This window comes from Archocentrus centrarchus, chromosome 14 (genome assembly GCF_007364275.1).
Source record: "Archocentrus centrarchus isolate MPI-CPG fArcCen1 chromosome 14, fArcCen1, whole genome shotgun sequence".
Classification (NCBI taxonomy): domain Eukaryota; kingdom Metazoa; phylum Chordata; class Actinopteri; order Cichliformes; family Cichlidae; genus Archocentrus; species Archocentrus centrarchus.
This window is the reverse complement of record NC_044359.1, coordinates 28173425-28190587: the sequence shown is the minus strand read 5'-3', so window position 1 is coordinate 28190587 and position 17163 is coordinate 28173425. Positions and strand designations below refer to the sequence as shown.

General features: G+C 40.2%; 1 protein-coding gene across 4 annotated transcripts in view; it reads left to right on the top strand.

The window, feature by feature from the left end:
• Positions 1–17163, top strand: part of msi2b (musashi RNA-binding protein 2b) — a 262689-nt gene that overhangs the window by 181751 nt on the left and 63775 nt on the right. For all 4 annotated transcript variants that reach the window (XM_030746351.1, XM_030746352.1, XM_030746354.1 and 1 more), the window contains exons 8-9: positions 744–826; positions 13860–13974. In XM_030746351.1, coding sequence (XP_030602211.1) covers positions 744–826; positions 13860–13974 — 198 coding nt within the window. The remainder of the gene's footprint in view (positions 1–743; positions 827–13859; positions 13975–17163) is intronic.

Sequence of the window (17163 nt, the reverse complement as noted above, 5' to 3'; positions counted from 1 at the left end):
TTATTTTGTCAGGGTTTTTTTTGCTGTTTTTTAAAAAAGAAGCTCATGTCCTTTCAGTCCCTCGTACTGCTTTATTCACTAACAGTTTCACTTTTGAAAAAGTAATAGAATATGTTTTCCTTTCAGTCCTAGCTATACAGATGCTAGATTGCTTTGTGTATCGCCATCAAAACACAGAGGAGAGCACTGCAATCCACTTGTGTTCAAAAGTCTAAAACCATCTTGTCTCTCTCTTTTTTTTTTTTTTTTTAAAAAGAGGGGTTAAGCTTTTATCTTATAAATATGGCATGAAAATCCCGCTGTCAACGACACATTCATTCTAAGGCCTGTATTAACATAAAAATGAGGGCTTGTTATACAGTGAGATTTCAATAAAAAGAACACAAAATGCATTTAATGAAATTCAGATGCTGGGCCCTAGCTCCCTGAATCTCATTAAATGAGCTTTGTGCTGTTTTTCCATCTTCTCTTTGTAGAAGAGGTCCTTGAGTGCCCTTAATAATGTGGCAGATTTCATCATATTCCTGATTTAAAGAGGACAATGTCTGTCTTGTTCACTTGTTCTTTTCCATGCCCAAGCCAATCTCCACAGATGTGCTTGCATAGTTTCTGGATGTGGCTCATGATAATATTCCATCTTGAGGTGCATTTTCTTTTAGTTACTGATGTTTTGTGAAGGGTCTCCACTAACTCATCCTCTTCTTGTTTCTCTCCCCCTCCCTCTTCTGTTTCTCTCTACATAGGATTTGGTTTCATAACATTTGACAGTGAAGACATCGTAGAGAAAGTCTGTGAAATTCATTTTCATGAAATCAATAACAAAATGGTAAGTCCACGCAATTTTTTTTTTTTTTTCAATTCCAGGTGGACGTCGAAGGATTAATATTTGATTTCTTCTTTCCCTAGTATTAATAGCACAGCTGGTGTGTGTGAGTGTGTGTGTGTGTTCGTGTTCATATGCACAGGCTAGCACACACACACACACACACACACACACACACACACACACACACACACACACACACGCACACACACATACACTCTGTGGGTCTCTGGGTCTCAGGGATGTGAAAGCAGTGGTGTGTACTGCCCACAAACCGTGAAATTGTGTGGCTGAGTTCTGCCTGTCAGGCTGAGGGACGGGAGAGTGGAGCCTGTCCCTCTCTTTCTGAATCCCCTAACACACACACACACACACACACACACACACACACACACACACACACACACACACACACACGCAGGTAGAGATGTCCAGGGATCCAACAGGGAAGCTACTGGCAGAGGCCGAGTTCATTAGTCAGGGATTAACACCTTCCATAGAGTGCCAGTGATGCTTGTTTTATTTACACCAGTAATATGGTCAAAGCTCAGAGCTCTTTGGAGTTCAGCAGCAGTTTTCTAAGTCATCATGTAACTTATGATAATTGACAGGAAGCATTCTCAGTGTAGTAAGTGTGACATTAGGTCCTCCTTCACGCAGCTCCACCCTGCAGGCCTCTTAAGAAATCCTGCATCATTTAAGTGGTTTTGTGAATTGTAATTGGCTGGGGGGGGAATACTCGCCTTACTGCCGTTCAGTGGCGCTCCTTCTCTTTGGTGTGTGTCTTCACTCTCTCTCGCAGTTCTATTCGACTGACTGACTGGGTATTTGACTGACAGGACCAGTGTAGTAGAACCGTGTTCACCAGGGACCACTCCAGGTCACACATGACCCCCAGTATACGTCCCCGTGTGTCTCAGCACTGCATCACAGCCAGTGCTCAAGACCGAAACACAAAAAGCCAGAGTGTGACTGAAATAATGGTGTACACATAGAAGATAGCGTGTCACAATCAAATGTTGCAGATCCGCCAATTTGTAGACAGAGCACCGTGTGAACACACACACACATCGTGCGTCAGTATGAAGTCTAACATCTCACAGTTGTAGATTTTCTAAACCCATTCCCCCAAATTTTTAAAGTTACAAAAATAGTAGACATGACTTTTGTTTGTTACCAAATCTGATGCCAGATCTCTGGAGAATGTCATGGTTGGCATGTTTTGAGCCCTTCTCCACTTTGTACCTTTTACCTTGGAGGAAAATGTAAGTCAGACTCACAGTTTGTTGCAACTTGTAATTGGATAATAATTGGATCTGAAATTATGGTTCCAATTAAGAGGCTCAATCTCCTTAATTAAAAAAGATCATTTAGTTTATATTCAAACAAATACAATATTATGTATCAGTACATTATTAAATTTCCTGCACATGAATTAAGGTGTTTAAATGAAGTTTAAAAGAACTCCAGTGTATTGTTCAAATTTTAAAAAACACAAAATAATCCAGTCTTTCGCAGCTGTCAGCATTCAGTAAATGCTCAAGTAAAGTTCCAAGGACTCTTAGAGAACAACAGCCGGGCATGTCTTACATTTAAAACAATGGATTTTTTTCTGTGTATGTGTGGCAAACATGCTGTGCATTGCAGAGCAAACGCCTGCCATGAGGTATTATTAGAAACATAAAATCTCCTGATACACCTCTGTCTTAACAGGCTTTACGTGAGAAAATGAGCACATGGTATATACTTGGTCAGCGATGAGGTGTGTATGCAGTCGGTCCACTGTAGCAAGCCCAGCTGCTCAAAACATCTGCTCAAGTGGATTCAAACTCACAAATAGTGTTACTGTCATGCCAACTTTGCTAGCCCAGGGAATGTCTGGCATTTACATTCCATCAGCAAATACACTTTCTATCCAGAGAAATGGGATCTCACATAGAATCGTTTTTCAGGATTATTGGAAGCATATGCTGTTAATAAGTATGACGTAAAATATTAAAAATCTCCTCGTGAAAAGCACATGTGCTCTTTCCTGGGGTGCATGATCCCAAACTTTTGCTCTGAAGGCGTGATACAAGAAAAATAAAATACTTACCATCCATTATAAGTTGCATTATATCTTCTAATTATACATTGCATTAGAAATGATCATTATTACTAGAAAGAGGACATTTTTAGAAAGTGCATTAGAGAGAGAGGGATGAGAAATCATGAGCTTTTTTTGTTTTCTTATCCTCGCTCTTGTAAGCTGCCAATAACATCAAAGCTGTCTGTGACGCAACAGTCGTGTACAGATGACTCGCTGTTATGTCACAGTTACTAATATTGTTAGTTTTTACACCTTTGCTAGTAAGGGGCTATGTAAAGTGCAGGATACAAATTTGCTACTGCATGGAGAGTTTGAGTGGTCACAAGTGCATGTGACACACTTTTGTGCATTGTGACATGTTGTACCTTATAGGGTGTGTGCAGAAAATCCTTCAACTGCCACATACCTGCAAAAGCTGTTTTCCTAGCCTGGTTGCACCACCTGTGAGACCCAGAAACCCCAAAAGACAAGATGAGATTTTTTTGTTGTTGTTGTTGCTTGGGGTGGACAGCAAAAAGAGTGAGGTTTCTAAGGCTTTTGTCACCTTTGTACCAGCCCCTCTTGGCAACACCTACTGCACGTTACGTTTCTTTTGAGACAGGAAATTAATCTTCAACAAAGTGCTGACATCTAGGAACGTTGTCAGAAGAGAAAAGAATCTGGAGTGCATTGAGCATTTTTCTAATGCATAAAATGGTTTTACCTTAGTTGCTCATAGGAGGAAACTGGTTATCCAGTGTCTGAAGCACCAGCACATAAAATAAAAAATGCCTCCTGTCTTCATCCTTATGAAGTACTATACAGAAATAGACCTCATCCATCCTCCCCATGAGTGTTATCTAAGATGGTTCTTGAATAATTGATGCAGACAGAAATTCCACCCCACTTGGGAGGGTTGTGGATGTACAGGGCAGCCCACCTTCTCCTTGCACGTCCTCTCAAGAGCTCCGGTGGTGCGCTGGGGTCAGTGTCCACTCAGATGTGAGTGACTGGACCTTTAAGTGACTTGCTCAATCACCCTGTGTTCATGTGCCACTGAGGCCTCACTCTCAGGAGCGCTTCTTCTGTCACTGTGAATTCTGCCTCATATATATTTAAAAATAGGGTGCTGCTTAGCAAGAGTCTCATAACCTGTGACACCAGCTGCACTGACTTCTACATTGGCCTGCTTTAGCAAATGTAGGATGTGATAAAAGTATTGATCGTCCCCTCCAGGGCCCCACGTGATTGTGGAAACATGATTTAGTTACAGCGGCGCCCACCCTTGTATTAAAACCAGTAAATATTTTGGTGTAAAAATCGATAACCCGGAGATTACTTGGCAGTTTTCGGATACTTTTTTAACACTTTATCACACGCTCCACATATATGAATGTCTTATCACACTGCGGTGAGACAGCACCTTATTACAAGTAAAAGCTGTGAGCTGTATTTTCAAAGACAGGAGTCCCCCCCACCTCCACCCCTAGTCACACACCACCGTGCTGTTATGCATGCACAGCTAATTTATAATAATACCTATCAAGTATTGGCTCTTATGAGTGAGCAGTGTGCCATTAAAATTGAGTCACATTGGTTTCAGTGAAGTGCTTTAATGTAATGTTCTTTAATGTGTTATTTTCAATATTCAGCGAATGAGTAGCGGATGATCACAACAGGAGGGAGGAATTTTCTGTTCGTTGTCAATTTCTCACTGTGTCTTCCTGACATGACCAGCCAATTACTGCACTGAGGAGAATAAGCTCTGACTCTCTAAGTCGCTAAGGAGAAGACTAATGTAAGTAGGCGTTTATACAGTAGCTCCTAATGTAGAGATACAGATGTACTCTGCGCAGTGTATTGACTCAAGCATTATTTTTGAAAGAAAAGCAGTAAAATGTATAATGCAACTCATATATTTCTGTGGATACAACATATGCTTTACAACAGCACCATATGGCACATTGTTTTTCCTCAAAAATCATCTTCATCTTTGATTCACAGTTTCACAGTTTAACATTCTGCAGTGATAAAATAATTCAGTGCTGCAGCTTAAAAAGGCTTTTTGGATTCAAGTCATTTGTAGGTTTCTATAACAGATTTATGTGTAGTTACATCCCACTGGATAAAGTGGGCTACTGCGGTGCACGCTGTCTGCTGTTTATGCCCTTTCAGTGTTTGGACTCTTGTGTATCACACAGTAACATCTCTGATTGTATTGTGTGATACATAAGAGTTGGTCCCAGATTCATAACTCATGTAAGTGTCCTAAAGAATCGTCTTCAGTGACAAGACGTGCAACAGATGGTTTTGCCCACACAGAATCCTGATCTCAATGTCACTGAGTCAGTCTGGGATTATATGGAAAAACAGATGCAGCTGAGGCCATCTAAATCAATAGAAGAACTGCACGACTCCAAGACTCCTGGAATAACCTAACTGCCAAGAGCCCTGAAAAAAAATGTTGGTGAGTGTGCAGAGGAGCATTTGTGCTCATTCAAAAGCAAAGGGTGGCCACACCGAATGTTGATGTTCATTCAGGGCATTTCTGTTTACCGCATTGTTAGATTAATTAAATGGTGAAGGGGAGGATTGCTTCAGCCAGCATTAGCAGTGGAGAAAACATGAGATACTTTTGGAATATCTGAAAATGTGATTGCAATGATTATATGAACAAAATCATTTCCATTAGAATAAAGGCACTTAGAAGAGGAGTTTGGACTCTCCAAAACCACAGGTTGGTTCTTAGAGGGGATGAATAAGGCGTCAAACCACAGGCATCATGACTTGATCATGATTGGATCATGAATTTAAAAAAAACTATTATTCTGTTGCATTTGAAGTTCAGTTTTTTATTTGAGCTTTCTTTTTAAAACAAAAAACAAATATTATAGATTTTCCAGTTTCTTCAGTTGGTCCAAAGAGCTGTATTTTTGGTGATTTTTATCCCACATCTCACCAAGCATCAGCTGGTATAGGGTCCTGGGTATTTTTCCAGGAGTAGTGCACTTAGTTTAACAGCAATCTGCAGGGATTGCTAGAGTTTGAAGCCATGAGGATTTAATGCGTGCATGGTGTTCTTGCAGATCTTATATTGCAGAAGTAACCCCTGGACACACTCGGTTATTGCCATAGACTAAATGTGTTATCGGTATTTTGAAAAAGATTTCTACAAAGAGAGACTTAAGTCTTTGGGCTGTTGAAAATGTCTTGGAAAATATTTTTTAAAGGGTGGAAATCTTTAACAGTCTTTGAACATGAAGTGCCTAATAAGGGAGTAGGACCACCCTTTGGAGTAGTTTAAGTCCCTCGTGGAGGGTTGCCTTACAAGTTCTTGACTGTAAGTAATTGGATGTTTACCGCTTACTGAAGAAGGAAAGCTTTGAGGGATGAAGGAGGTTGAAATCCACTTTGCACTCTGCTCTCCAGGATGTCCCATAAAAGCTCAGTGATGTTCACATCTGCTGAGTGAGGAAGTGATGGAAGCCATTTGACTTCAACCTGATGATCATGGTCTCACTGCTGAATGTCTCTCAGTGTCTACAGAGACAATATCACCTTGCAATATAGGAGCATGACAAGAAAGCAGTGTCGGCATCACGGGGTGCACCTGTCCTTAAAATGACCTCATATCCCTTAGCTTTTATATAACCAGACAGAGAGATAGCATCAGACGTAATGACTCATGTGAGATTGTTCGCCATCGAAACAATTGTTTTGCTTTATCCAAAACTTATTACCGTTATCATACATCTGTCTACCGATACTCAGACGTCCAGTTTTCTTACTGACCATGCACACAAGCAGTTCACTTTGAAGCTCTGTTGTAAATTTATACTTTATATAATACATTACTTACAGATTTTGTTTGTTTGGTTTTCTGGCTTAACAAAGGTTTAAATTAAAGCAATACTTCAGCTAAAGTCTTTGAAATGTTAGTAGTTGGATCCATACTAAAGAAATGCTTTTCAAAATACATGGTTGCAACCTGTTCTTGAAAAAAGAGAGAAAAGTATCAAATTGTGTGTGTAATTGTCAAAGCAAAAGTCCATTATCTGCTGCCCCATCAAAAGGCCCATTAAAGTCTATAAACACTCATATTACAGATTTAGAAAATCTCTGATTCCTGTTCTCAGGATACATATAAACAATTCCCTGTTTTTGTTTTTGTCTTTGTTTTTTTGAGTGATGATGCCTGGCATTGGGCCATCAGAGCTGTGATATTCCATAACTATTCAGTCCATGTGTTTTGACTTTTCAGCTCTGAGTGGGAGCTGGAGTAAATGAATCACACTGTTTCCTTTCTTCAGTCTATCAGTCTGCTGATGGAATCCATTCAGTAGTGAAGCTAATAGCAGCTGTGCACCTCCCCCTCCACATATACACACCCACACCTGACACCCACAACATTCATCCCTGAAGGACAGTCATTGCCAGTTCAGCCCACCCACAACTTCCCGTCATACCTACAAGGTTAATATGTATGGGAGATGTATTGAAAAGGTCATAACTGGAGTGCTTTACCGATCTGCATCATAAGGCCTCTACATAAAAAAAGGACAGTTTGTTTTTTTCTCTGTCTGTGGCCTAGATTACTACACACGGCACAAAAAGTGCTTGTGATGTCCTACAATGTTGGAATATGCTTGTATGCATATTTATGCTTCATAATTTCGACTTCAAGCCTGGTTATTAGCAGATAGAGAATAATAACCTGCCCGAAAGAACACAAAACCTAATTTTATAGCCAGACACAGTAGTTGATAACAGGTGTGATAGGGATGCTGTCACAAATTTGTTTTTTGTTTTTGTTTGTTCATTTCACTGCATATTCAAAAGAATTTACAGGGACAAAATTAGTCAGGCCAATTTATACTGCGTCTTTTCTGCATCTTTCCAATTTTTTTAATCTATAACATTGTTACACTGCACAAATAAAAATAAATAATTACCTCGGGTAGCCCTCTAGACTTTTATCCTCCCGCGCAAAATAAGCGGGAGGATATTGTCATCATACCATCCGGCTGTCCGTCCATCCAAGCTAGAGTTTGAAGTCATGAGGTTTTAATGTGTGCGTGCTGGTCTTGTAGATCTTGTGTTGCATAAATAGTCCCTGGACACTATTGATTATTGCCATAGACTAAACATATATTATTAACAACAGCAATAACACATATATCAATAACATCATAGCATGAGAAGCCTGAAATCTGTCTGTCTGTCCAACCAGGCTAGAGTTTTACCTTTCCAGTCTATAGACTCCACACCACCATGAGTTGAGCCATGAAATTGGCATATGTGTTCTTTATTCTTCAAAGATGTGCAGCATTGTCCTGTCGTCCTCCCATCACTGCCAACCTGTCGCAGCACATGACTGCCCCTCCCTGAGACTGAAGCCAGAGGTTTCTTCTGTTAAAAGGGAGTTTTTCTTTTTCACCATCGCCAAGTGCTTGCTCATAGGGGGTCGTGTGATTGTTGGGATTTTCTCTGTATTATGATATGAAGCGCCTTGAGGTGACTGCTTGTTGTGATTTGGCGCTATATAAATAAAATTGAATTGAAATGAAATGAAATGAACATGATATTTATATTCCTGGATGTTTAGTATCCTTTTTACACTTTGGCTTTATCTGAAGTGGAGAGTAAACAGCATGGAGGATTTCAGGCTGCTAATGCTATGATAATATATGCTAACAATATGCAGCCTCTTTTTCATGCCTGATAGGTATTAGCCTAATTGTGATCATATTGTGTTGTGTGATTGGCTATACCTACTTGACCATTAGTGACTGAAATGGAGAAAGTGGGAATTCCCCATATCTAGCAACTGAATTAGGTCACTGAACACCTAGCAGTAGCTGATAGTGAGAAACTGGGGAATCCCAAATTTCTAGGTAAAGAGCCAGTATTTTTATAGTTACAGCAGTTCTAGGCTGCAGCCTTATTGATTAGCCTGTGATACCAACTTCTGATTGGCTGAACATTGTCTATAATGTTGATCAGGGATGACTCATGGCCATGAATAATATAGACTATCACTCATCATTGAGCAATATTTAAGCCATACCTATTGCTCAGCAGAATTGCTCAAATGTACACATGGTTGCATCATGTTTTGTACATGGTTTTCTTATGTTTATAGTGATGATATATATAATGCATCGATATCAGCAGATTATGTAGTATGGGTGCATTATGTAGTCATAATTCCTGTACACACATAGAAAAGTGCTGTCAGATTTTGACCCACCTTGCAATACCATTTGGAAATTAGCAACGGCTTTATTTTTCAGCATGGCAATGATACCAAAAACACTGCCATTCCAGTAAAAGCATACCTGGATAGATAAACACACAGTGGTACACTATCAGTCATGGCTTGGCCTCCCCATAGCCCAGAGGTCAATATTATTGCCACAGTGTGGGATCATCTTGACTGAAAATTAAATAAAAGCCAGTCAATATCTACAGAAGAGCTTTGCATATCCTTCAGACAGCCTCAAGAACTATTCCTGGAGACAAGTTAAAGAAATTACAAGAAAACTGCCTAAGAGAGTTCAGGCTGTGTTGGAGCATAAAGGTTGTCATAGCAAATATTGACTTTCAAGCTTATTAAAATTGTAAAAACTCTGGTTTTGCATTATATACTGTATGTTTCATTAAATATCTGTACCTATTTCATATTTTCCTAGAAAAATATAAAGAAATGAGGGGAGGCTCAAGACTGTTGGACAGTACTGTATTTGTTTGCTTGCTGTCGATTTTATTGAAAGCTCAACACAGCCTCTGTGTGGGACTGGACTTGTTTTCAAATCTCAAATCGATATAGTCATAATTATCAAGCATGCATAATTAATCTTAAAAAACTGATATTTATGAGTATCAGTGTAAATTCTGATTAAATTACATCTCTCAGTTTGCTCTGTTGTAGGAAATTTTCAAAATCCTTGTAGCTTGAAAAATGAACAGCGTTCACAATCAAGAATTACTTTCTTTTAAAGTTTAATTTCAAATTTAGCAACCCACTGTAACTCTATTCACATAAGGCACACAGTGGCTGAATGCTGCAAATGATTGAAGATTCCTAAGAATGAAAAATTAACACAGTAAAAACTCATGAAACTAAGTGGATATCCAGCAGACTTGTTTCAAGGCACCCAAAAATCTCACATATATATATACCAAAACCAAAGTAATATTTAACTTTCATATAGTTGACTTACACATCTTTCAAAGCAACTGAAGTGTGGTTTGCTAGCTGTGTTTGCTACACATATGACATACTACTGTTGTGAGCATAACTAAAGCTGTGTCCAAATTCAGGGGCCGTATCTTTCAAAGACCGCATTTGTAGGCCAATTACGTCACAGCGAGGTGACGAAGGCTGTCCAAATTCGAAGACTACTCCAAATGTGGTCGACGAATGCGTCCTTCCAGCCTTTGCGGCCCCTGAATTTGGACACAGCTTATATGACTTTTTACATTGTAAAATGTTAGCTTAGTGGCTAGTGGAATTTTCCACTCCACGACTTCTTAAAATGATGTTTCTGTCACAGCTAGCTGCTCTTTTGTAACTTACTGCTGAGTAGAATGAATCTCTGAACCTTCAGCATCACAAAATCTGGGCAACTGTGAAGAAATTTAAAAAAATAAGAGTTGCTGCTTAAGCCTTTTAGATTTCTGCGTGTTCATTTATCGAACAGGAATGAGTCAACACTACGGAATAAGGAGTCCAATATTAAATTTTAATTAATCATTTGTCACACAGTTTTACAGATTAATCTGGGTCAGGACTGCATGCCAGTGTGTTACTGGATATGACATGAAGTACCGACGCACTCTTTTTCAGTTCACAGTTTCATATAGTGAAAGCTTATCTATCTTGGAGAAAGGATTCCACAGCTGCTTCTCCCTCGAAGTGTTCGTTTATCATCTGTTTAGTCTCGTTGACCACTCCACTCGAGAGTCCTTGCTTCTGTTATTGATAAAATGGCGACATAGTAGAAACATTCTGTCCTAAAACATTATGCGCTTCTGTGTCATTGTTCACTTATGTTTATTTCCAGTTTAAGACAGATTTCTCAGGCAAATAAGTGTACATATGGTAAGGGCAAACATATACCATGAGTGTATTTGTAACTTCATAAAAACTCATTTCCTTCACTTGTAATATTGCCAAGTGTTGGGCAACTTGGAGACAGCAGTGAGTGACTCAACAAGGTCAGCCAGCAGGACCACTGGAAGCCTAACACAGACTAGCTAGGTTACATCACAACAAGTCACCTAATTAAGTCACCACTCGGTCAATGAAAAAGGTTTAAATCATTCATTACGTTATTGAAACGTCAAACACAAGACCTGTGTCAGTCTAAACTTCTATCAGAATCAGTGCTGCCTTGTTACCCTGTGACTTTATCTTGGGTTCAGAGTGACACAAATCTCAAAGCTAAGCTATCATCTGCAGTATATCAGTGCATCAAAGGCAGAAGCGTTTCAGTATATGTTGAAAGCACGCACGTTGAGGTAACCATACCTTGTCAACACTCTGTGACAGCAATCCACTTTACCAGTTACTTAGCATTTATGCTTTTGTGTGTGTGTGTGTGTGTGTGTGTCTGTCTGTCTTTTAGCTCTTGTGTGTGCTGTCTCTGAGAAAAATAGTAGAACTTTTCTGGCAGGGAAGGCAAGGCAGTTTAATGGTGTGTCCCTTTTCTCGACACAGTGCAATGGTGCTCAAACACCTTCATTCATTGTGTTTAAATTGTGGATCATGCTACTTTTCACAACACAATATTGTGCAGCCTTCATAATTCAAGAGTCCTTGACAAATTACGCAAACCATAATTCTGAAAAATGCTCCCAGTTAAATTGAAGCACTGTAAAGTCAGTGCTCTCTTCATACTCTGAATGTAGCACGAGGTTCAGTCAAAAATTTGAATCTCTCCATTCTCAGCTGCTGAACATTTCTTCATTGCAAAATTGTCTCTCTGTCCTTTCTTTACCTTACTCTTTGATTAGTTGACTCTTGAAAGCTCCTGCCTCCTTCCCTCTCACCCTCCTGTGTGTCTGAAGCAGGTGAACACCCACATACTCACACCACCACAGAACCTGGCTCCTGACTGGTTTTAAATCATGACAAGGAGCCCGCACTCTGAATATCAAGACCGGCATCTGAGAGCATGTAGGCCATGACTCACACGCGGCTCTGTCTTACTCCCAGCAGACTACCTGAGCGTCCATCTCACTAGTTGTTGCTGGGGTTACTTGAAGACACTGATCAGCCACTTTCATGTTTGAAAGTGTGGGCAGAACTTGACTGTATTTTGTCACCCAGCCATGTGAACACTTGAAAATCCCAGCAGTGTGCTGCGATTTCTAACACTCCCATTTGTCTCACCCGGTTCCTGCTTCCATGCCGGGGGTCATTCTCAGACGGAAAAACTCGCCTGTGCTCTCTTCAGCACTATGTCAAACCATACCAGGCACGCAAGGAGGGTAGAGTAGCTGTGACAGCTACAAAGTGGCTGAGGGAACTGTGTACTTTAGTTGGTCTGCTTCAAATAAAAGAGCTACTAACAGCAACAAATCACAGCTCTGCTACTACACAGCAACTTTCCCTCTGTGAAAAAAGCCTTTTTCATTAGTGTTCCCTTTTTACATGTCTTGCTCTCTGCTAGATACAGTGTACAGAGATTGTTACACTATTCATTCAGCACAGAAGTTTTCCTTGAGTTTGGCAACTTGAAGTAGCATGTTGTGTCTACCACTGTGCATGTATGACTGGTGTGTGAATAGTAATGTGCATCACTGGCCTGTCAGAGGTGCAAGCCTATTTGTATGGATGCTAGGCTATACCTTGGTTGAGGTGTACACAGGACTGGTACAGTAGCCTGTCTTGTGCAGCAGGCCAGGATGACATGTGAATCGCAGCAGCCGAGAAAGCCCTGTTTAAGTGGAGGCAGTAGGGAGAAGCAGGCAAGAGCCAGGAGGCAAACAGACAAACAGATGGACAGGCTGATGCCAAGCAGGCAGTGGAGCAAATAGATTGTGCAGCATGGTGAACAGACTCAGCCTACCAAAGAACAACCAACAGACACAAGACCATGCCACCCTGTCAGCTGCTTGTGCTTCTCTATAATTCATAGAGATAGGATAGATATGTGGTAATAGGACTCTCATCTTCCTCCTTCTCTCATCTGCCCCTGTCACATCCCTCATTTGATATGTGTTATGTAGGAGGAGGAGATGTCAGTCTTGCAAGATGGGAAATGAACAAACCTGTATGTGGGAGAAGTGGAGTGAGAGGAATAAATGCAGGAAAGAGATGAGCGCTGCAGGTGGAATTGGACTGTGGGACACTGGGGACTTCAGCCCAGTAACAATACACAAATGCACAAAACACAAACAGAAAAACAAACCCTTTACTCAGTTTCAAAATACAACTTTAAGGTTTGAAGCTGTCTTTGCTAAATTTAAGGTCAATGAGAAGTGATAGCAAATGAATAAGATGACATAACTTGTGAAGATTATTCTGTTTTTGTTTTTTCAAATGTGTTTGTTTTTTTTAGCAAAGAGTCTGGACATACTGCCACACTGTGGGAGTCTGGTAACACCACTGGAGAACAGAACATCTACCTTGATGTTTTAGAAACTCGTGGAAACTCAAGTATTTAGCTTGTATTTCCCTGAGGCTTTGGGCACATGCTCACTGGAGCAATAACCTTTGCTTTAATGCAGGAGAAGATTGTAAGTTTTCCTTAGAGACTTTGCTTGAAAATGTGAGGTGCTCAGATTTGCTCAGTCTGTTTTTTTTTTTCCCTCTATGGAAAAACATCTAGCACCGTGCAAGTCAAATAGAAAACCCACCTTAAAGAGCTGACACAGCCTGTCAGATCTGCCGGGTTGTGTACCAACACAGACTAATGCTTTGTTTGTGTGTATGTGTGTGTTTGCTGTCTGTCTACATAGGTAGAATGTAAGAAGGCCCAGCCCAAGGAGGTGATGTTCCCACCAGGTACGCGAGGGCGAGCCAGGGGTCTGCCCTACACCATGGATGCCTTCATGCTGGGGATGGGCATGCTAAGTGAGTCATACTTATCCAGATACCTAAACAAGTAGTGTCCTAAATACAGTATATTAAATAAAGCCTGACTGAATAACTGATCTGCAAATTTTATTGGGTGATACTGGCCTATAACAGATGTAGGCACAGTCCTTTATGTGCTGATAGAAAACCTTTTTTTTTTTTACAGATCGTAATCTGATTTTTTAACTCCCTAAAATCAGTATTGACATCATCTCATGTGATTAGTTCATTTCTGATGTTTTTGCCTTATTTTGTTAACCCCATGATGGTCCATCAGAAAAAGCTGACACATAAAATTTTAAGGTGAAACCATTATTAAATGCAGACCAAATGCCTGACATGCACTCCATTCAGTCGTCAATTTCTACCTGCTAAAAAAAAAAAAATCAACTTATGCAAACTTTTGTCTAGATACCCCCATTAGGTGGGCGCTGCCCCTAATTAGGCTGCTTCAAGGTGTGCCACCAGTGGCCACTGTGGTCTATTTCTGGTTGAGTGTGGTACAGGCAGCCCCTGGGCATATAGGAGCAGACCAGCACATTAGCAGGCTAAATGAAGAGGAAAATTGGTGTAATGTCATATTAAGGATTCATCACTGTGCCCCCCTTAATGGGTAATGAAGGGGACACACATGTCAGAGAGAGATCTCATCTACAGGGACCTCAGCTGCTGGCCCACCCCTTCTTCATTACCACCCAGCCTATGCCTGTGGCCCTTTTTTATTTAACACTATTGCACTCTCTCCCTCCCTGCCTCACTACTCACCCTCTATCCATCTATCTGTATGTCTGTAACCAAATGGATTTGCAATCACATTAAAGATTTATTTTTTTCCAATTTTTTTCAGAAGCAAAAGAGACATATTGCTGATTGTAAGAAACTCGTGTTGCGCTGCAAGTAGCCCCTCCTCCTCGCAGCAGGTGCAGGTGCATCTGTAGCTCCTGCAGCTCCGAAAGCTGATAGGGACATTAAACTGTTGCTTGTTTGCATTTTCTTAAAAAACTAAACAATTACTGAGGCATGAAGCTATTTTTACCAAAGAAGAGGGCAGTAAACTAATTATCTATAGAATACATCAGTCTGCCCACTTATCTATCTATCCATTTATCTATATACAGTTGCTTTAACTGTCAGGGTATTGCAGACTTGACCTTTCCATGGGGTGTGATTATACAGTTGTTTGTGGTAAAAGTGTTGATAAGTTTGGCCAAGTGCTTCTGTCAACTCTATCTAAGTCGCTCCCAGTTCCATCTCATCTGTTAGAAGTATTTAACAAGCACAGTGAACTTTTCAGAACTTATTACAGGCTAATGTGTCTGCAAAGAGGAGAGCACTCTTCCCCTCCATTGGGAGACGGCAGGCAGAAAGGCAGTGATGTGCTCATGTGAGAATATTAACAGCCAACTTGTTTGGAGACACTCTTATCTAAATGAAATTGGAACAAGGACAGCGAAACATTCCTTTATATAATTTGCATTTGGAAAAAGGGACCCTAGGCTCATTATTTAAGAAAGTGTAAGCTCCTTTTGTGCCAAATCTCATTAAAGCCATCCCTAGCTCCTTTGTTTACTGCCTCTAATCGAGGCATTTATCTTTATTGTGTTGTGCCGATGTATGTTTGCTGAAATTAATACACATTTGAGCCTGGGCGAGGTATGGGTGTACCAGATGGATAATTGATTTTAAAGTGAATCAGAACTGTTGAGCCATAAAATAGGTACATTAGCATGCATATTAATAAGGCAAATAAGAGCACTAAGAGGCCGCCACAAGGCCAGACACAATGGCAGGCTTCATTTAGCGAAATGGTAGGAGAGACAGTGAGTTATCTCCTGCTTTCCCTTCCTCTCTTCTTTTTTCCGCACACCGTCTTGTTTGAAAATATGTGTAGGCTTGCACATACTAAGACTTTACATCACAGGAAATTAACTTAGCATGTATGTCAATCTAGTGTCGCTTCTGTTTTTGCTCCCTCCTTTGACACTCTGTGCTCACATGGCTGAAAATTCTTCACTTAGTAAAACCCGCTTTAATGCGGTACATCAGACAAGGAAAATGGTTTTGCTGTTTCAGAAAATGTCAAAATAAGGAAGTATGAGGAGCTGTGGTATCTAAGCCAACAATTTTAGTTTGGCATTTATTCTGTTTGACAGTATCAAACACATAATATCCAATATTTTGCTGTCTGTGATAGCTTTTTCATTGTATCGTATCACAGTTCTTTTCAGACCAAACAAACAATGAGAGGCTTTGTGAAAGCCGTCCATCTGTAACTTCCCAGTGATGACTTCTCATGAGCAGCTGATGAGCATTGTTATTTTTTTCTGGCGTAGCCTCTGTCCTACTTCATCCATACCAGGTTAAGGTTCCCCTCACCGCCTCTCAGCGTTGCATTTCTTTTTGTCTGCTAGAAAACGGGAGAGGGTCTGAGAGAGGCATTTTCCCATTGGGTCGGGAATAAATTGAACTTTTTCATGGACAGCAAACACTGATTAGATATTTATGACCAAGGTCAACCTTTCTGATTCCAGCTGGCAAAGGCTCTGAGGCATACAGAACAGAGCATCACACACATTCTCACTCACTCACACACACGCCGTACACACGCACACACTCACATGAAGAATACGCATGCATGCAAAATATGTTTTGATACGTTGACGCTGCAAGCACATGCATACAAGTGCACATATGGTACAAGTATATATATATATATATATATATATATATATATATATATATATATATATATATATATATATATAAAAGAACAGCATATGCTGTATATGCATCTTACAGGTAATTCACTAACTAATGTATAATAATGTTTTACTTAGCTGTATTTAATGTAATGCCAATTAGCCAGCACTGTCTAGAGAAATACAGCTTATAAATTACTATCTTGACATTTGAATGGTATTGTGACTGCACCCACTTTATCAGGGTAGCACACAGCTAACGAGAGCTGAGGACACGCATGCCTGAAAGAGGTTTCAGAGGTCAGTTACTGAGTGTAGCTTACACACAACAAAGAAAGAGTTATCAAGGCTGATTCATTCGTAGCCTTAAGGACGTCGCCGTGCTAGGTAATTTAGTCCAGACTTATGGTTGAAGGTGATAATAGCTTGAGGAACACAGATAAAGACTTAGACATATACTATAATTAGGGGGTTAATTATGTTTATA